The sequence below is a fragment of the Leptonotus elevatus genome, chromosome 20 (assembly GCF_054856555.1).
Source record: "Leptonotus elevatus isolate MCC_2025b chromosome 20, RoL_Lele_1.0, whole genome shotgun sequence".
Lineage (NCBI taxonomy): Eukaryota > Metazoa > Chordata > Actinopteri > Syngnathiformes > Syngnathidae > Leptonotus > Leptonotus elevatus.
In genome coordinates this window covers 4,905,208-4,927,326 of record NC_141258.1, presented here as the reverse complement: position 1 = coordinate 4,927,326, position 22,119 = coordinate 4,905,208, and the positions used below count along the sequence as shown (strand labels likewise).

General features: G+C 39.0%; 3 protein-coding genes across 5 annotated transcripts in view; 2 read left to right on the top strand and 1 right to left on the bottom strand.

Moving 5' to 3' along the window:
• LOC147156538 (integrin beta-3-like) overlaps positions 1-14,129 on the bottom strand; it is a 28,195-nt gene extending 14,066 nt beyond the window's left edge. The window contains exons 1-3 of one of the 2 annotated variants that reach the window (XM_086064197.1): positions 14,044-14,129; positions 12,371-12,514; positions 7,543-7,633 (exon numbers count right to left, since the gene is read on the bottom strand). The gene's annotated coding sequence lies outside the window, so the exon portion shown is untranslated. Of the gene's footprint in view, positions 1-7,542; positions 7,634-12,370; positions 12,515-13,358; positions 13,450-14,043 lie in introns of those variants that run through there. The other variant, XM_086064198.1, reaches the window with a different exon arrangement.
• Positions 1,379-12,069, top strand: cpn1 (carboxypeptidase N, polypeptide 1). Its single transcript, XM_086064199.1, has 9 exons — positions 1,379-1,884; positions 4,447-4,643; positions 5,489-5,644; positions 7,261-7,437; positions 7,528-7,639; positions 9,072-9,211; positions 11,037-11,136; positions 11,245-11,363; positions 11,702-12,069. The coding sequence occupies exons 1-9, from the start codon at positions 1,650-1,652 to the stop codon at positions 11,810-11,812; spliced, it is 1,347 nt and encodes a 448-aa protein (XP_085920325.1). The 5' UTR covers positions 1,379-1,649; the 3' UTR covers positions 11,813-12,069.
• Positions 14,130-14,165: 36 nt separating the features above from the next.
• Positions 14,166-22,119, top strand: part of dnmbp (dynamin binding protein) — a 32,374-nt gene continuing 24,420 nt past the window's right edge. For both annotated transcript variants that reach the window (XM_086064604.1, XM_086064603.1), the window contains exon 1: positions 14,166-14,501. The gene's annotated coding sequence lies outside the window, so the exon portion shown is untranslated. The remainder of the gene's footprint in view (positions 14,502-22,119) is intronic.

Below are 22,119 nucleotides of genomic sequence, written 5' to 3'. Positions count from 1 at the left end.
TTCTCTCTTCTAACGTTTAAATTACAATTTTAGTTTCATAAAACTGCAAATAGTTCTTGTTGATGATATGTTTTCCCTGGTAATAGTACAACTTTTTCATTATTATGTAGAATTAAAACTCGACTTATTGCCTCTCCTTAAAGTCAACCTTTCCTGGCAATAATATATTATATGTGTCCTCACTAGTTTTAACATGACATTCCACAACATTACATTTGTGGAATATGAGTTAAGCAACAAAATCCAGCCGTTTTTATCCATCTCAGGGGGCGGCCATTTTGTCACTTGCTGTCGAGTGAAAATGACATCCCTGTTGCTCAGGCCTCTGGCTACGACCAATCACAGCTCACCTGTTTTCTGAAGCTGAGCTGTGATTGGTTGTTACCTGAGACCTGAGCAACTGTGATGTCATTTTCACTCGACAGCAAGTAGCAAAATGGCCGCCTTGTGATACTGATAAAAACTGCTAGATTTATGAATAAAATAAATAAATAATAATTTTATTTAAAAAATGAATAATAAGAAAAATAAATAAAAAAATAATTTAAAAAACTCACTTTTTTTTTTAAAGGTATTAATTGCACATGAAAAATAATAAAGTTAAATAATGAAGTTACTTTTTTTTCCTGAAGCAAGAAGAGACTCTAATCTTTCTTTTGGTAGGTTCCATGTTTTTATAGCAATAGAACAGAATATTATGTGGACTTTGCAAAATCAGTCCAAATCCAGTAAAACAACTGGGAGCGAAGGGGGTTGCTTCAGTGAAAATGTCTGGGATTGAATGAGTTAAATGAGTAGTTTTCATCCGATTGCACCAGTATTCGTGCTTGTTGACCTTGCTCTTGCTCAATTGTCCTTGTGTAAAATCTTTGTCTGGCCTTTTTTTCTTTTCTTTTTTACTTCCACAAACAGTTACTCAATTCCCGGAGAGGAAAGAGTTCCCCTAATTCCCGCCTCCTTTGACGGACAGCATTGCTTGCACACTATGTCTACTGTGTTTGTGCGTGTTTTGGGAAGTTAAGGGGGTGCAAGTCATGGCATGGTCGTGCATCTTTCAAGACTTGAATTGCAACATTCGCTGTGGCATCAACGTATGCAAGCAACTTGACAAAAAGGTTGCTTAAGAACTCTGATTCATCTTCCGAGTCTACACACACACACACGCACGCACACACACGCACACAAAGTAGCACTGTGTGTTGACTTAAGAGTTAATGAATGGATGACTGGAAGCTGTAGAGGGAGCAGCGCCTTGGAAACAAGCCTCTTTTCCCAGGAAAGGAGCACAGGGGACAAAAGAGAGGGGGGACCCAAAATGAAAATTGCGTATTTGCCGAGACCCCAACAAGTGTGGAGGGGGAAGCGAAGGTGGGCCTTGAAGCATTCCATGTCGCGTTACAGCCAGTCGCATGTACTTGACAAGGAGCCACGGGGAAAAAAGCAGCTGTTGGAGGAGGAGAGTGAGACAAAGAAGGAGCAAGTGGGGGCTGTCCTTACTTGCTCTCCTTGGCGTGGGAGGGGGCACGGCGAGGGACTAAAGAGGAGCCCCAGTCATTTTATGTTTGCTGTGTGCACGGGCGAACGCATGTGAGAGAGGCAAAAAATAAATAAAAACGGTCAGCCTTCCTTCGCCTTCCACTCCAGCCATCATGCACTGCAGGGGGAGGGCTCTTTTTCTTCCCTGGCTCCCCGCGCTCCTGGCGGGGTTCCTGGTGGCCGGCTCGGAGTTCCAGCATCACCGCTATGAGGACATGGTGAGAGCTTTGTTCGCCGTGCACAACCAGTGCCCCTACGTCACGCGCATCTACAGCGTGGGCCGCAGCGTGGAGGCGCGCCACCTTTACGTGCTGGAGTTCAGCGACAACCCGGGCATCCACGAGGCGCGTGAGTAACACCTCGCACAGGGGTTGCCAAACCGGGTGTCCAAAGCCAAAATGGGTCACAAAGAATTTGTCATTGAGTTGCCAATTGTCAAGGGAAATTGATCAGGCGCTATAAATTAATTATTTTATAAATTACAGCATTTTTTTCCTCATCGAATTATGACTTCATTTGAAGCAACCTTCCATGAAAAAAAACCCATATATATATATATATATATATATATATATATATATATAGTGGATAGAAAAAGTCTACACACCCCTGTTCAAATGCCAGGTTTTTGTGATACAATTGCCCCGTGTTTGAGAGGTTTTGTTTTGGTATGATAAAAAAGGAATTATGAACATTTATAGGAGACAGTGTGAGCACAAAACGTACAGGACTCTGCTGAAAGGCAAAAAAATAAAAATAAAATGCTAAACTTTGTTTTCAGAGGCACTTTAAATGTTGGCAGGTGTGTGCTGATTCCCATTGGTTAATTCTGAACACAGCCACATTCCTATTACTATAGGAATGTATGCAACGTGTTATTATCGCAGTTGGTTATTTCTATTTCACTTTTCATATTGTTAAAAAAAAATTGCCATCTTTTTCCTCACTATAATGCTGCAGCTTTATTCTTTTGAAACAACTTTTTTCCCCTCATAAAAGTTTTTTCTCCTAGCAAAATTAGGACTTTAATAAAAATTCCGCATGAACTTATGACTTCTTGATGATAAAAATTAAGAACATATTGCTACAGTAAAATTCCAACTTTTTGTTACAATTTAACAATTTTAATCTTGGGAATTTACTGGTTCAATTATAACTTTTTTTATTTTATTTTTTTGTAAAACTGGGCTATTTTATTCATTAGGCACATGTTACTACTCGAACAGCTGAACTTTATTTGGGATTAATCAGAGATATTTAAAATGGTGGCATGTCTGTGCAGACTCCAGTTTAAAAGGAATTTGAATGAGATTGGGTAATTCTTAACACAGGCACATCCTGTTACAAGTGGGTGTGCGCACTTGTGCAACCACAATATTTCAGTTGTTTATTTTTACTTTCCACGTTAACGGTGGAAAACATTTTTTAAATGATTTATCTTGATCTCATATTTTGAATCACAAAAAACTTGGTATTTGAACTATGGGTGTGCAGACATTTTATATCCACTTTCTATGTCAACATTGTGACGAGAGATTATGTGTTTTAGTACAATTGGCATAGGGAAAGCCATGGTTGGGTTGGGTTGCATGCCATTGCGTTCTATTTTTGCAAGACGGAGCAATGTGTTGGTTTTTCCTGGTAAAAAAAAGAAGAAAAAAAAGACATGAAGAATGTTGGATTTGGCGTCTAGAAAGTTGATTACATGCACAACTCTTGAAGACAAATCGGCACGTTTGGAGCGGGGGGGGGGGGGTTGTAAAAACATCTGTAATTCATTTCAAATCACTTTCAAGGGGGTTGTTTGCAATATTTAAGGTACAAGCTCTTGCTTGTAACCACAAAAATTAGACCGCCGCATGTTTATTTTACACAAGGCCAACGTGAAACCGCCGCCGTTTGCGTTGGCCAGCGTTTCCACTGGTGCATTTCAAGAGACCTAACTTATCTTCGGTTTTCATTGCATGGGTTTCCTTCAATAGAATGGAAGGATGTGAGCCTGTTCTGCTGCAAGGTGCCACAGGGGAGAAAGACAGGAACTGTGCGCTTTGCGCAAGGGAGTGACCTGCGTGGACTTGTTTGGCTCCATCCACTTGTAACCTTTAAATTTGGGGTGGGCAACATAGGGAATGTGGGCCATATATGGCCACATTATTTGTGTTTTGGTATTTAAACCCATGACCTTATCCAGATAAGTCACTCATCCTGAAGCTCAACGTTTTGTCAGGAAGTCAGCAGACCAGACGGAGAAGATGAGTTATTAGCTGTTAATTTTGTTTTTTCAAAACTATTGCAACTTTATTCTCGCAAAAATTACAAATTTCTTCCACATAACTTTACAACTTTGTTCTCTCTTGTAATTTTGTTTGGGAATAGGAGTGTTATAACTTCTGTCTCATCACGCATCTCAAATGCATGGGCTCATGTTTAGAGCCTTGAGGGACACCACGCGTAAATAATTAAGTAAATACTTCAGACAAGATTGTGTGATTTATTATTTGGAATGTCCTGGGTAGCATTTTGGGGGGTCAAATTGACATTTTATTGTAATATTACAGCTTTATTCTTGTAAAACAAAATAAAAATGTTTGTAATATTGTGACTTCATTATGCTTACATAAAATTATTAAAATTTTTCCTTGTAGGTATCGTTGTTATAGTGTAAATTTTATTCATGTACAAGTCCCATAATTGTTAACTTATGATTGCTGAAAATATAAACGTTAAATATTAAATGTTTTGGAGTAATAGGCAACCCAAGTGTGTTTTGCGACATAACAGAGAGCTGAAGTGCTCTGTTCACTATGTGTACATGTGTGCACATGCTCTGGCAGTCATTTTCAATGATTCCGCCTGAAAGCACCTGTTTTGCCTTGATGACCCGTCGTCTCTTGTGCATTTCCTCCCCAGTGGAACCCGAGTTCAAGTACGTGGGCAACATGCACGGCAACGAGGTGCTCGGCCGCGAGCTGCTCATCAAGTTCTCCCAATTTCTGTGCGAGGAATTCCAGGCTGGAAACCAGCGGATCATGAGGCTCATCTACGACACGCGCATCCACATCATGCCCTCAATGAACCCCGACGGCTATGAGGTGGCTGCGAGACAGGTAACACGCACCCAGATGCACCATGAGACCTTTGGTAAATGAAAATAAATACTGAAAAGGAAAACTTTAAATTTACAAGAAAAACATCATGGTGTTCTTAACTTTATTAATACTTTGTCCTCCACTCCCAAAAACCGGATCTAAAAGGGTTGCATAAAGAAATGGTAGTTATTACAAACAACGGCCAGGGTGGAAGCAGAGTATAAGAGATCAGCCAAGGCCATGTTGCAACAAGCTCTTTTTCCCAGTGTTTTCAACAGGTTTGTGGATAATGATGAAACTTACCAAATTTCTAATGCTCATTGCTGCAAAACAGAAACAAATACAAATATACTTTTTTTTCCTAATGAAAGAAGGAACTCTAATCTTTCTTTTGGTAGGTTCCGTGTTTTTATAGCAATAGAACACTATATTATGTGGGCCTTGCAAAATCAGCCAAATTCCAGTAAAACATCCGGGAGCGAAGGAAGTTGCTTCAGTGAAAATGGCTTGGAGTGAATGAGTTAAGAAGAAAATGGGGCAAAAATCCTAGAGGTACAAGAAAAAAGTTCCAATGTTTGGAGAAATATATATCATGCAAGTTACAAGAGAGAAAATAAAGTCGCACTCATACCTAAAACTAGAGAAGCAGGATGAAATGTTACGAGAATACATTTATAATAATGTGAGGAAAAAGTGGAAAGGTTAAGGGGCAAAATATAATGAATACAAATGTAAGTATTTAATTTTGAGGATAAAGATGCATTTATTTTTACATTAAAAGCCCTAATATCAAAAGAAAAAGTCCAAATTAATTCAATGAATTCATTTAAAATCTGCTTTTTTCCCCCCTTTTTGCGAAACAGGGTCCAGAGTTCAACGGCTACCTGGTTGGCCGAGGCAATGTGCGGGAAATCGACCTGAATCGCAACTTTCCGGACCTGAACGCGCTTATGTATTACTACGAGAAGACCAACGGACGAAACCACCACCTGCCGCTACCCGACAACTGGGAGCAACAGGTCAGACACGAACAGGATTACAAAAACCTGGCATGTGAACAGGGGTGTGTAGACTTTTTATATCCACTTTACAGCTAACAGCTTTTCTTATTCAGCAATTGAGTCCATCCATTCATTTTTTTACCATGTTTGAATGAAATTAATTAAAAATAAGACAATTCAAAATGTAATTATTTTTAATGTATTTATTGGTTTATTAAATTAATTTATCTAGTTATATCTAGTAGTTATCTATTGTAAATAAAAATACAAAAATAAACAATTTAAATGACATTTTATTAAATATTTGGTTAATTATAAATAAATAAAAAACAAAATGACAATGAATTAATATAAGCGTTCAAATTAACTCATTTAACATAACTTCTTTTTCGTATCTCATCTACAAATGACCTGGACCATCTGATGACCTGGACCATCTGTCTCTTTTAAACATCAAATGTAACCTTTGAGCCCAAAAATGTGCCCACCCCTGCTACATCCCCTCTCATAAACTCAACCTTACTTACTGTGGATCACACGGGGGTCCGCTCTCTCCTTAGTGTTTACGCAAAAAAAAAAACACCCAGCCACATACGGCTGCCTATGTGTCCATATGTAAGCCTGCGCCGTAGCGACAGATTTAGCTTCAAAGCTAAACAAAGCTCCACTCATAATAAATAGCTGCCAGACTGCTACCGCCTGGTTCAAGGCCGTTGTACTCCTGAGGTGTTTATTGCCGCGCATACCTCACATGAGCACGGCTATTCCTACCACTCCAGAAAAAAAAAAAGGCAGAATCATCAGTGGATTGTTATAATATTAAATGCACTTTTGAGGAAATCGCTGCCTGACTAATTTATAATAAACTACACTATTGCACTTTTAAAAGGTTGGTCATAATGCTAATACTAGAGCTAAGTATTTTTTTTAGGGGGTACCTGGTGTATAAAGTTTGAGAAACACTGCAGTGAAGGAAGGCCAAAGAGTTCATAAAGCGCTTTGAGAAGATACTTTGCAGGATTAATCATACATGCATGTCTGAAGATTATGCAAGTTGAGGAAAAGCGGTGAAAAAGCAGCAACATTTGTCCAGTTGACCGGCCAAGAAGTGAAGCCATTAAGTAGGTATGGGAGTAAAAAGAAAACCAGATGTGTTTCTGTGCTCTGCATTTTTGCAGAAAATGTCAAAAGTCATATTAATCAATACCTCCCTTGGTTGAAACATGCTGGATACAGCACATAGAAAAGGCAAGAGCCTTCTGTTATATAGTAGGTCAAATGATATTATTATTAAGGGTGTCAGGCGATTGTAATTAATCGCATGACTTCCATAGTTAACTCACAATTAATCGCAAATTTTATATCTGTCGTTATTGCACAGTAAAATGTACAATAAAACACTTTTTCTAAGTTTTCATACTCTTGTTAACATAAAAGTGGAATATTTTAAAATAAAAATATGGTCATGTAAGGAGTGGTCATTAATCGTGCGTTAAAAAAATTTGTGGTGTTGAAGGAACTTTAAATTAACTCAACATTAACGCACACATTTTGACACCCCTAATTATTATTATTATTTTAGTTTTAGGTTTGTAGCAGCTTAATCGCGCTCTATCCTTCAATCCCATCCCCAGGTGGAACCCGAGACGCGTGCAGTCATAAAATGGATGCAAAACCACAATTTCGTCCTGTCTGCCAATCTCCATGGCGGAGCCGTGGTGGCCAACTACCCCTTTGACAAGTCGCGGGACGCCCGAATCCGAGGGAGGACCACCTACGCCGCCACTCCGGATGACAAAATCTTCAGAAACGTAAGCCACCGGATAGAACTGTGGCTTTTCGGAAACATCACCCATAGCTAATTTGCATATGTGTGTGTGTGTGTGTGTGTGCGGTGTCAGTTGGCGAGAACTTACTCGTACGCACACAGCTGGATGCACAAGGGCTGGAACTGCGGCGACTACTTTGACGAGGGTATCACCAATGGAGCCAGCTGGTACTCCTTGTCTAAGGGTCAGTAAATAAACAGTAAGGGAAATATAGCATTTGCTTGTTACCAAGTGGCATTCAGAATATTAAAAACTCCACGCAAAAACAGTAGAAAGCAAAGAAAATGACAGGAAAAGCCTAGGAGAACATCTGAAATTTATTTGTGATTAATCGGAAGATGGTGGTAGTAGATGTGCGCTGAATCCCATTTAACATTGTTTTGAGTGTGATTGGTTAATTTGAAACACAGCCACATTGTAGTTATAAGAAGGTGTGCACACTTATGCAATCCCTTTTTTTTTGGGGGGGGGGGGGGTAAAAAGAAAACTTGAACTGCAATCTGTCCAAAATGGGATTTTATCATTTCAGAGAAATTATAATCCATTTCCTAATCTGATAGTCAGTTGGTATCGAACCAATGTACTAAAATGTGGTCTGAGTGAGGTTTGAACCCTGGTTCTCCGTGGTGGCAGGCAATTGCTCTAAGCACTGACCTAACTTGATTTATTACAATTCATGGCGAATGGCGTATTTATTTTGAAAAGTGTCATCTGATGCTGAGAAATGTCAATGTCTGTCCCATTGAAAATTAATGGGGAAATGTTGATATTTAACGTTCAATTGTGTGACTACTGTTACGTAAAAAGTGTGCCGAATAAAAATCACAACCAGATATGTGGGAATGCTTAATAAATAAAAAAATTAATAAAATTATAATTTGCATTAAATCTGCCTAGCAACAGGGAGCCAATCAAATGTGACAGGTCAAGGAAAACAAGACAGAGCCCATTTTGTAGATCTTCACCTTGAATTTCTGTTATAAAGTTTTGTAATATATTACATGCAATTTTTGTTGTCTCTGTGATTTAAAGTATAGTATTAAGATTTGGACGAGAAACCACAATTTTAATACTGCACTTTGCCTGGTATGCAGCCTGTCTACCATTTTTTTTTTTACTTCTTGGTCATGTCCAGAATAGAAATAGTGAATATTTCCTGGGCATCGTCCACCAGAGAACTTTTTATACAAACATCAACAGCGGCAGTAAACCTAATGCCCTCATCCTTCTTGGCTAAGTGCTTTGCAGCAAAGCTGGTTGAGCATTTACAGTAATACATTTGCGCAAAAACGCCTCCGGGCTCCACATTCATCAAATCGCTGGCTCGTATATTCGCCTCGCTTTATCAATTGAGTGCAAAAAAAAAACAACCCGCCAAATACTGACTTGTTTGAGCTGCAAGTCCTTGTCTGGAATTTGAAGCTATCAAGTTGTTGTTGTTGTTTTTTTGCAAGGCTTCAAACTTGCGCAAGATCACATTTGGTAGGAGTGTGTTATGTTTGTTTAATGACTCCATTTGTTGGCAGCTGTACGTTACCCTTGAACTCGGTGGAGAATGCGTTGCATATTTCAAAATGTTCAGGCAGCATCATTTTTTGCGTCAATCTGTGTTGCAGGCATGCAAGACTTCAACTATTTACACACCAACTGTTTTGAGATCACGCTCGAGCTGAGCTGCGACAAGTTCCCTGCCGAGTCTTCGCTGCCCAGAGAATGGCTGGGCAACCGCGAGGCGCTGGTTTCGTTTGTGGAACAGGTTGGTGACCAAAATCCTGCCATCAAAACCGCCCAGTGAAATTCGGAATCACTAAAAACAGTTCAAATGGAGCGTAGACATTTTTGGATACAGTTCTTGACTTGCGTGAAGAAGCAGAAGTGCACGGTCCACTTAAGCAAAGTATACAGTCAGGCAACATACACTTTCAAAAGCCATGATAGAAGGGTCAAACCAGCGCTTTTGTTGTAATTATACATACCAGACTGAAGTAAAATACGGCATTTGTTTACTAAATTAAAGACTTTTGTTTGCATTCTTGAGCACTGATGTTAGGGGGGGACTTTAGGCGAGGTCAGTGGCGGTTTCTGGCATGTGCTATATGTGTGGTCGCACAGGGCGAAACTAGTTGCCACCCCCCCAAAAAGAAATGTGTGTGTGTGTGGGGGGGGGGGGGGGGGGGTGGAGGAAGCTAGCATCAAAAGGGGCGGTGGAGGGGGGTGGGTTAATGTGGAATCTTGTACAGGGCACAATTCAATCTAGCTTGAGAAAACAACGCTGTGCTAAAAGGCAAACTGGATCGATTTTCCATTTCCATAGTGAGAGTGGAAACAGAACCTTTGGTGAGCAGAAAATCTTTCCACCTCTCTTTACTTTAGCGCAAAGCGCAAAGAGACACTTTTTGGAAATCAGTGATGCCACGAGATACGAGTTTAATTCATTCACGGATCCCGCTCGTAACAAATCACCTTTCCCCATGGAAATGACATCCATCCGTGCTAGCCTTCCCCCCAACCCCCCCCCCCCCCCCAAAAAACTAACAAAGATTTGAAGAATTGTTGTAATGATTTTTTTTTAATGAGAAAATTAGTACGCTATGATATCTTACTTTATAAAATAGGGCTGGGCAATACATTTTATTAATTCGATTAATCATCATTTTAAAAATCTAATTGTTGCAAATTTGCTAAATACTGAAATGGAATTTTGTCTCCTGGATTGTTAAAAGATGTTGTACTTATGTACTTATTGTAAGTTGTAATTTTGCACAAGTGGCAGAATGCTGGATGGGTGGTTTACAAGACATGTTTACAATAGCTACCAATTATTTAATTGTGGCAAAACTGATATAAAATCAGTATACATTATTGTTGTCTGAACATTTTGCAAAGGAATTATTTTTGAATATATGAAACCTTCAAATTAGGGGTGCCAGGCGATTAATTTTTTTAATCATAATTAATCGCATGACTTCAATAGTTAACTCACGATTAATCACAAATGTTATATCTGTTCTAGATGTACAATAAAATGTACAATAAAATATTTTCTGAAGTTTTCATCCTCTTGTTAAATTTTTTTTATTGCGTTTGTGGAATCCATCTCAGGGGGCGGCCATTTCCAAAATGGCCGCCCCCTGAGATGGATTCCACAAACGCAATATCAATCAGAATGTCGTGTTGAGACTAGTCAGGGTGCATAGAACATATTATTGTAAAGAAAACGTTTGACTTGACTTTAAAGGCAAAACACTCTTAAAATAGATGCTAATTGTTAGCCCATGTGCCTATGGCGTTTCCCATGTATGTTAGCATTCAATTAGCCACGACTATGTGCAGCGATGGTTGTTTTAAAATGCATTATAAATAAAGTCGAGTTGATTAATGTCCATTAAATACGTTGTCTGTGTCTACACATCATGTAAGATTTTTAACACTATACAGGAAACATTTGGTCAGACTCCATACTGTCAACATGCTTATGTAAGTGCTGCTGTTTTGGTTAGCAAAGGGGCAGTCACCTCTTTAATATTGAAATATGGCCAAACTGAGTGTTATTATAAACAGCGGGCTTCCCTCCATTGCAGGTGCATCATGGGATAAAAGGCATGGTGTATGATGAAAACAACAACCCCATCAAGAATGCTGAGATCTCTGTGTCAGGCGTCAACCATGATGTCACCAGTGGTCAGTTGCTGTTTTTTTCCACCCTCTGATACTTCCCTCTAGTGGTCTGAAATGAAAATGTTTTTTTTAAGTGCACACTTCAATAAAAGTTTGTTATTGACTCTCCAGGAGTGCATGGCGACTATTTCCGACTCCTGTTGCCAGGCACGTACACAGTGACAGCCTCAGCCCCGGGTTACACTGTCTCCTCCAGTACCATCACAGTGGGACCGGCTGAAGCCACCCAGGTGGGTTCCTCATCACAAGCCTCACTTCTTATGTTCAGAAATTCAAATGTTACGTATCAGTTTTTTTTTTATGTGTGGTAATGGTACATTGTCTCCCTCTAGTGGTGCAAAGACAATTACTGAACTAAATGCTCAAACTGTGCATAAGTTGCTTTAACACTTTTCATCTGGGATAGTAGATTTTGTTAAATTGAGTTGCATTTTATCTTTTCAAACAATTACTGAATTTTAATGTTGGTCATGATGGAGCGAAGTATTATTTTTTGTAGGCGGTTGTAAAAAGTTGGAGAACCACTGTTCAACATGTTGATCACTTGTGCGCTTTCTTCCTACGGCAGCATAATATTTACTTGAAAAAGGCACCAAAACAAAACGTGAAGACGAAACAGCATCACGGCAGGAGGAACTTGTCATCGCCCAAGTCCACCTTAAAGCTGGGCCCAAGATGAGGCCGCAATTTAGGGAACATGCACACGCACACAGAAGTGAGTAAATATGGAATTTGACCTTTGTAACCCTGTGATTGTTTTATTTTTGTTTGTTAATACATGTTTTTGTCTTCAATTAAATAATTATTCCAAGAATGGTGTATTTATGTAACAGTATAGATGCACATGAAGATGGTTGTCCTTTATTTGGGATATTTTTCCATGACACGTTATTTGTTGAATATAATAATAAAAGAATGTGTTTTCTTCTAATGTCATGATGTGATGTAATCATTGAACATCCTAATCATCTCGTACTATTTTTTTTTTAATGAGTCTAAAAAGTGCGAGTGGGTGGGAAACCTTTTTTGATGAGAGACAAATGCGATGCTATTATTCTAGATTCATTGGGTAATTTTGATGAAAGCGTATCACAGACATGTTATAAGGCAGCTGGAAACTGTTTTTGCGAAAATAAAAAATAAATCCCATAATATTGAAGTATTTCAGTGCAAGTTCTAACACATTTTTAAAAAAATCTATAGTGTGATTGGGAATTACAGCCCTCTTCAGTTTTACCTGAATTTATAGTGTAGGAATAGTGAAGCAGTCATGGTGATTCATCCTTAGCGGTAGTTGACGAGTTGGACTGATTAACCTTTCTCCTTTCACCCACCGGAAGGCCTGGCCACAGCATCTCCACAACAGAACGATTGTGTCCTCCTACAGTGCATAAAATGACCAGAGCAAATATTCAAAAGACAACAATGGACCTCCAAACCGCTCTTGAATGAAAGTGGCCACTGCCAGGGGAGACACAAAGGCAGCGTTTCATGCAGACACAACACTCTGGAGCATTCTCATTGGCGTTTGTGTACAAAAAGTAGCGTCATAGATGACCTCAAGTGGACCTACGCTGCCGGGCATCTCCCACACTTTTCATAAGCGCGTCCATTGACTGACAATTTATGATTTCACTGTCATGAAAGTGATGTGAACCACGACACTATTTAATGGTAACTGTAAAATATGATAAAAAGCATATACTTTCGCATATTTTGTTACATGCAATAATTTGTAAATATAGAAGCCCATCTGTTTTCTTTTAACATTTGACTTAGTACATTTAGTGTACTTGAGCATAATATTGAGGCCTTAATTGAAATGTTGTACAAGTGTTCGATTTTTCAACATCCCTCTTTGAAGTGCGATCAAATGCTCTTTCGGGCCTTGTATGGCAGTAGATTGCCCACCTTTGTATTTATTCCCCAAATAGGTTTTAGTGTCACTTAAATCCCTTCCTTTTCCATGTTCACACTTGAGATTGGGCTCAGTTTCCTGCCATTGTTTTTGTGCATACAAGACCACATATGAGGAAGCTGTCATGCAGAATCAGCAAAAAACTGCACATAGCTCTTCACTTCACAAACAGCGATGTGTTCAACCAACAAATGGATGCTTGAGTATTCTTGTACGTAGTAAAAATAATCACTATGTTGCTCAATTTATTTATGATTACTAAATGTATTCTGAACAAAAGAAGTGCTAATCCGGAACAGAATAATACCTTTCTCCAGTCTGTTTGATGCAGTCATTGGTTGCAACATATCATGGAGGAAATAAATGAGCTCATCAAAAAGGACTTCTTAACAGCATCAGTAATATACTAAATGTAGAAATAAATTACAAAATAACACCTCATCCCTTATCCATCCATCTATCCAATTGTTACATAATTGTTGCCTCACATCAGCAGTAATTGTTGTAGACAACTACAACATAATTACACTGTGTATAATACCAACAACAAAAGCATTAATATTATAATTATAATCATATTGAAAAAATGGCCATCTAGTTTACAGGAGTTAGCTGTTATTAGCGTTAGCATAACCTGGACAGACATAAAGGTAAATTTTAATTCGTGTTTGTGTTATAATTAAAATAAATTTGCACATTTAGAAGTTGCAACTACAGCATTTAAACCTATTTGTAAAAACTTACAACAAACATATTGTATCGTCAACTGGTTATAAATAAGTTAGCCGTTTCTTAGCATTAGCATTTTAGCATTAGATAACAGGATTAAAAAATATATTTTTTAACTTCAGCACGGACAGAAACTTATAGTGCATTTTAAGTACACAGATAGTCGTTTCGTGTTAAAGGCATAAATGTTATATACATTTGATGTTAAATTTGTAATGAAAAAGGATAATATGCATTTCAGACTATGTAGAGACAGTACGTACTATGTTTTCGGTCGGGCATTACGTGGGGCAGCTACGACAGCGTGTTGGAAAATGTACACTTTCCCTTTCTTTCTAGTCAGGCATCAAGGTGGGGCACCTAACGGGAGCTCTTTGGAAAAAAAGTGGGTGGTCTGTGTGTGAGTAAAGGCATGGAGGAGAATTGACACGCAAAAAGACAAGCTCGCCTTCCAGCGTCTCTGACGTCTGACCAGATGACAGCTGATTCGGCCGCGACACGCGAAGGACTGCTCCGACATGTTTTAAGCCCAAAAGAATATCTTATTTCCTCGCTTTACGGTTATTGGTTCCACGTTATACGTTGCGCAGTCGCTAATGTTGCGTCTGGCGGACACGAGTGCCAACACATCAGCAACGAGCTGAGGGAAAAGTTGCCTCTCGCGAATCTGCTTGCATCTTGAAAGTCGTCGTTTGCCGCTGGACTTCAATCACTCGAATAGGTGAGACTTTATTTCTTAAAATGTGGGGGGTTGCATGAGTGTTGGCGCGTGTAAGTTTGTAATAACACACGCCATCATGCTTAATATAACAAATCACGAATGTATACGATGGATGTCAAGTCTACGTCAGTGTATCCCAAACTTCACACAGCCTAGGGAGATATTTGTATTTAAAAAACAACAACAACAACAACAACAACCCCGAAATACTGTACATAGATTAATAATGTAAAGTAGTGGAACCGCAGTTACTTGTTCAGCCATATGTCGCTGGTATAGGAAAACAATGATGCAGTATTTATAATTTGCCATTAAACGGAATTAATCTGGAGGCCAATTTACACTTGTTGGGAATCACAACTTTAAATGACCCGGAACAGAAGTGCTCAAGACTCAATAATCCGCCTACTGTCTCTCACCTGTCACTTGTTGATACTCTGCAGGATTCACTCACAGCTCTGGAGATCCTCAAAATAGATTGAAATCTTACATTTAGAGGCTCCGAGGTTCAGGGTTCGAATCTTGGCTCTAGTCTGTGCGGAGTTTGCATGTTCTCCAGCTATTCCACACTTTTCCCAAATAGAAAGCCTTTATTGTCATTTATGGTGTCAATGCTGTGAAAATAGAAACTAGTTTGTCAAAATGTTAACTGAGCATTTGCATGGTGCATAGAGTACAAGGTAACCCCTCCTCGGTTGTCTGTTTATGCCGCTTGTGTCAGTGCAGTTGTCATCTGAGGTGAGGGATATCATGCTGCAGTATTCATTGCCAGGTTTAAATGATTAAACACCACCAATGAGGTTTTATATCGAGGCCTCGTTGACAAAAGGAACTGGAGATGCTTGATTCTAAATTGCGCGGCTTTACATGTTCCAATTAATCCCGCGTGAACGTGTAATTTACGTGAATTTTGATACTGTGATTAAAGCCTATAAACGTCCACTTAGTGCAGATCTTAAGTGTTAGTTATCATCGCGAGGAATCAGAAGAACTTTCATTGTCGTTGTGTTCGTAAGAGACAGGCTGTTAAAATGTGCAGAATGAAGCTAACGTGATGTAAGACATGTTTAAGGCATGTGCATTCCTGAATATGATTCATGTGGTGGGAAAGGTTCCTTTGCTGCCTGTTCTTTTTAACCAGCTAAAGTTTTGTAGGACCTGAAGGGGGCCTTGCGTCTACTGTAATAATTTTACGTTAAACAGCAGTTAACTTGAAGATAGTCAAGCCTCTGACTACATTATTCCCTTCTTTCATCAATATTTTTTACAGCGTCACCAATGCCACTTTTGATCAGTTTGAGTATGAGTACATTTGAGTACAGCGATACATTATTTGTCTTAAATAATACTTTTCTGACCAATTGGATAATTTTCTATGTCCCGCCTGATGACCTCTCATGACACGCTAGTGTTGTGTTTTTGTAATTTTTGTTATGCCTGCCACATTTGTGATGAAAAGTATTCTTTTTTTAGTCCTTTGAGAACTTACTGTATATTTGACTTCACAGTAGAGCTGTCAAAGTTAATCGGTTAATCGACAAGTAATCGATTATCAAATTAATCGACAACTATTTTTAATAATCGAGTAATCGTTTGGAGTCATTTTTTCATTTCAAATTGCCTAAATCCTCTGATTTCAGCATATCAACAGTAATTGTTCATTGATTTCTGTAGTCCTTCATGAAAGAAGACTGATTATTTTCTGTGTTTAATCAAAATAAGACATTTGAAAACATCTGTTTTTACTTTGGAAAACAATGACCGAACCGGTAACATAACACAAAATCAATCCCGCCCTTTAAATTTTTTTTTTATATGAATACGAAGTATGAAATAAACATCAATCACTGGTTAATAAACAGTAATCAGGGGGGAAATGTTTTTAATACACTTTAATGCAAAATTAATCTGATTAGTCCATTCATCAATTGATAGATTATTAGATTCTAAAAATATTAGATAGCAGGGTTTTTCCTGGCTCAGTGTTGAGCAATATCAATGGCTCAGGCAAAATTAGGTGGAGGTGGGCTGCCTCTGAATTTCGCACACAGGAAAAACCCTGGATTGTGACAGCACTACTTCTTCACACTACAGTTAAAAAAAAAGGTTTAATGCTGGCCACAGTTCATTCTATGTGCATTATTTAATAGGACAAATGGTTTCTAAATCATAACAAAGCTGCAATCGAGCAGTTCACAATCGACATGTTTGCACATTTCCTCCTCCTGGATCGATGCTTCCGCAGTCTTGCTATGAAAAATCCACCCCCGAGGAGGAGATGAGTTACATAATGGCTCATATGCAAACTATTAGGGCCTCCGTGTTTTGAGGGCGCGGCGTGTCCCCTCAAGGAAAAGCCTCTCTCGTCTTTTTCAAACACGATCTCCCGTTTCCGAGGCGATGTGAGCACAGAACATCCGAGCTGTTCTCATGTTTATGCAAAAGAGCGGTCCCACTCAGAATGTGTCTTGTCATTTATATTCAACACGTGCTTGAGAAAGGACATGGAAAAGAGTAGGGGGAGTGTGCAAGATTCTGGCATTCTCTTGTGGAATGCCCTGACGTTTGCTCACCAAATATGAAAACTGTGTGTTGGACGGTGCCGCGTACGAATCCCTTTTTCCAGTGGACGCACCCAGAGTTTCCTCCTACGTTCTTGTAGTCGCACTGACACATCCTTTGGTTGTTATTTCCAGCTAGACACACAACAGAATGATTCATCATTACTGAAGACATGTTGTCTTCATCGAATACAGATTGTGTTTATTTCGCACTTTGTATGGTGTTGTACTTTGTTACCAGTTCAGTTATTGTTTTCCAAAGTAAAAACAGATGTTTGTAGGTGTCTTAATTTGATTAAACACCAGGGTTTTTCCTGTGTACAAAATTCAGAGACGGCCACCTCCACCTAATTTGCTTGCCTCCTCCAGCCTGAGCCACTGACTTCGTTCAACACAGCGCTACGGTGAGCTCGGCACATTTTAACTGCAGTTGCAGTGTTGCGCCATTATGGAGGCGCTATATCAACAGCAGTTCACTGGAAAGACCGGAAGCAACAACCGAAGAAAAAACTACTTTTTTTTTTCTTTTTTCTTTTTTTACTTTAATGTACCGAAGAAGAAACCGATCATGGAGCAAGCGTTGCACACGCCCATTTCCTGGTTGTGAGGCAGAGGTGGCGCGCTCCCGCCATCGCCAAAGTCATAGAAACACAGTGTACACAATAAACAATTGGCTGAGGTCACAAAGTGCTCCATCATCGCATTGAAAGATGTTCTCAAAAGCTGCGGTAGATCAAGCCAAAGATCTCATACTAACGTTTAATTTGGCTGTAGCTGTTTTGCTAGAGATGCTAAATATCAGTTCGATGGCACACAGCAGTTTTTTTCAAGGTAGAACTTGAAACAATGTCAGGCAAGAGCTAAACAAAGAGTTGAGTCTCAGTGTGTACATTTTTCCTTTCAAATGTTGACCGTTGTCTTTGATTGGTCATTGAAGAGCTAAAAAAGAAAAAAAAGAAAAGATGAACATTTGTTTTATTGGAGGGTGGAAGTGTGTCCTCGCTTTATTGCAGCTGTTGAGATGAGAAAGAAAATGAGCAGTAGACTGATGTGTGACTCACATGGTGAGAAACCACATGGTCTGCTTGACAGCTGGCAAAAGCCAAAGACGACCCCACCCCAACTCAATCCCCGCCTCAGATTGCACGTGCTGGAACCCTTTTTTTTTTCTTCTTCTTTTTTTTTTTATATCCAGAACTGTCCACTGAGGCTGTTTGGGTATTGTATTGCATTCCCGCCGACTCAGCAGTCTGAATGAGCAAGCCACGCAGTCAACAATTAGTATCAAAACATATCCAGGCCTCTCCAGAGGCTTCTGCCAATATGCGCGTGTATGCCAGTCTGCCACTGTGACACACTGAATTGGGGATGAATGGGGTTGGAGTCGTGTGTCGACATTGTTGGCCATTGAGTCAGTAAAGGATGCAGACTGTCAGCAACAGTCACGCAAATCACGCTCGGTATAGGAATTTGACTCAAAGTCAAAAGTCTCTATTGCAAAATGAATGAACACCAGTTTGCACCAGTTTGAGAAGCTTTAAAACTGTTGCAAGTTTTAGAAAAAAATATCTGTTCTTGACGAACCAAGCAAGAAGACCTGCTACTACCATTTACGATGAAAACATCAAACTCCTAGTGCAGGCAGTAGAGATTGACCGATATGTTTGTTTTTTTACAGGGCGGATACTGATGCCGATTATTAGTAGACAAGAAGACTGATATTTGAAGCCAATATAAATTTGGGGGTATATTGGTGTCAAAATGCCAAGTTTGACTTTGTTGTAATGTCTTAATTTCTTAAAGCATTATTGCTTATTGGACAATTTTTAGACATTTCAAAATGTAGATTTTTTTAAATATCTTAGACAATAGACTTAATTTTAAATAAATAAATAAATAAAAAAAGTTCAGGGAGCTCCCAAGGTTATCTTAAAAAGGTAAATACCATATATCTCTATAGTTGTCTACAGTAAATATTTTTTTCCCCAAATTTAAAAATGCCTGAAATCTTAAACCTTCACATTTCTTTGTTTTAATGTCGAACAAAAACAAAAGGTTCGGAAGGTTACTAGGGTCAGCATCAGCTCTTATAAAGTTAACTGAAAATTTAAACAAATAGTTCCTTGAGATTGAAATGGTTTTAAATGTACCTGTTATTGTCCGTCAGATTTTGAAAAAAGGCCGATGCCGATGTTGGTCAAAATGCCCAATATCGGCGCCGATTATCGGTCTATCTCTAACAGGAAGTTGCGCAAAGCCAGGGAAAATCCATCAGGCCGCTGCACTTGGTTAGTGAGCATCATAATCTTGAGTTGTCTTTAAAAAAAAATCACAGGTAAAGTTTTAACGTTCTCAGACGGGTTCACTCGAACTTTTCTGACAGATGAAATACAGTGCAGCAGTCCTGGCTTTGCGGTAATGCCTGCTCTAGGAGTTCAAGGTTTTCAACAGTGACTTTCCACTGTGCTTTATCAAGAACAGATCCCGTTATGAAAAACCTACCATAGATGCATTTTTAGTCTTAGTCTTTGGTGATCAATTTAATGCATGAGCCTTTGGGGAGGATTTATTTCGACATTAACCGGAATAAGGACATTTGAAAGTGTGTCACACAAAAGTCAAAAGTCATCTCGCAGCAGCCAATAGAGAAGCACCTTCAGATGACGTTGCTCCCATGGTGTTTTTTAAATATTGCGCACAAGTAATGCACACTTTAAATAGATAAAAAACTAAAACTAATACTGAAACTAACTACAAATAAACTAAAACTAAGCATTTATGAAATAACTAAAACTAATAAAAACTAACAGAACCACCCTGAAAACTAATTAAAACTAACTCAATTTAAAAAACAAAACTCAAAACAAAATAAAATAAAACTAAAATGAAAAATTCCCAAACTATAATAACCCTGGTTCTCACCTGTTTCCTTCCAATGTTGCAAGAAGCGAACCGCCAGTATTTGTTAGAATGTGCAAAGTTCATCCCGTTATCAGGACCTTAGAGGAAACACACCTGTTTTGGTCTACCCATGAGATGCCAAGCTTGAACGTTCATAGCAAAGCAATCCTACTAGGTTTGCTGACTTGTTTTGTCTTTGAGGCAGGATCATGTTTTCCCTTTATTCTTCAAACCCAAACAAAACTGGCCTCCATCTGGTGCTTTTGATGAGTCAGAAGCATCTGACACACTCAATTACAAAACAAAAAATATTTATAATCCAAGAACCCTCTGAATCTGTTTATAACCTTCTCGTATGGTCCATTGTTACGGTTTCTACATGTTATTAACTCATTCACTGCCAATGACGGCTTTTGACGTAAAAAAATCATTTGAACTATTTCTGTTAGTTTAACATTTTTTCCACTCTTGTTAACAAGAGTATGAAAACTATTGAAGTCATGCGATTAATTACAATAAGAAATTGTAATCGCCTGACGCAATTTAAAAAAGAAAAGATGATTAAATGTTTTAATCGTAATGAATTGCATGACTTCACGAGTTAACTCACGATTAATCACAAATTTTATATCTGTTCTAAATGTACAATAAAAAAAATTCTAGGTTTTCATACTCTTGTTAACAAAAGTGGGGGGGGAAAGTATAAGAAATAGTTCAAATGAATATTTGACGTCTATAACAGTCAATGGCAGTGAATGAGTTAAGAGTGAAAAACGGTGTGGACATTTATTCTGTGGGTCTCTGGGAACCCTTCTTTGAAAACAGCCAACAACCATTGGACCCCATCCGTAATATACAACTCTGTGCATGGCTGGCAACGAAAGCGCGTTGCCATCCCATTTTCCTGAGCCTAGCGTAGAAGTCGCCAGGCAACGCGGCGACACACTCACCCAGACCCATAAATAACAATAAGGAGCTTGTCTGGCTGCATGCAGATCTCTGGATTAGCCGTCAGAAAGCGGCTGCAGCAGCCCAGCGGCCCTTTGCAAGTCCTGTGAGCACAACCATGGTGTCAACTGGGCCGTTTTTCAGAACATGTGAGCTAACGGCACCGCCTAAATATTTGTGGTCTGTGTCATGGAATTATTATTATTTTTTGGCGCTCTTCACTTGACATTTTTACTCCAAACACATTAGGCATGTCAACTGCAAATGTTGCAACTTGTAGTCCACTCCCTCCAGGATGATTTTAGTTTTGTTCATGCCAGGACGTGCTTATTGGGTCACAGATTCTTGCAGGCAAATGTTGCTTTTGAGATGGGAAGATTCGCATTAAAAGGAGTAAAAAATTTGTTTTTTTTGCCAGCAGGTGGCAGTCAATCATAGGCTTGCGTACTCGTACTACTAAGTTACTAACAGCTGAAACTCAAAGGAATGTGGTGGCTTTGATATTATAACTGGATGCTATGTTTGTTGGGAAACCTCCACCCATCCGACTATTAATATTTTCTTTTTACCTGCTCACATCTGGTTCCATCAGTTTTTTTGCCTAAGCACCTCCAGGCTAATCTGAGCCCCGGCAACTCCCTAGTGAGGTTAGCACTTAATGGATCCTGAGTCCTGTTCCTCCCGTTGCATTCTCCCTACTCCCATCATTCCTAACAGAGGCCTCATTGATTCTATGAGAAACTGCATCCCTCTTCTCTCATTTCCTGTCTTTTAGCCAGGCCATCCACACCTGGAATTAGTCAGTCACTCTGATGCCATTTATTTCCATGCCTGTATTTATAGCTGTTCTATTTGAAATTGTGGTAGCGTTAATTTCGTCAACGAAAACAAAACAAAAATAATTCAGTCAACACATTTTTCACCAGACTAAAACGAGACTAGATTAGACTAAAACCCTCATTAATAAACAATAACTGGGACTATTATCAGTATGCATTTTCGTTGACTAATGAAGACGAGACAAAAATGTACTTGTACTAGAACCTATGGACATTTTAGTTCATTAACAAAAATGAGACGGAAATGATGATTTTGTACAATCTTGTCTGCTAATCTGTCACTGTTACACACACCCTTTCAAATCTGTAGCTAGCGAGTGCAACGTGCACAAACACATGGGACAGACAGGAGGTGGATTCACGGTGAAC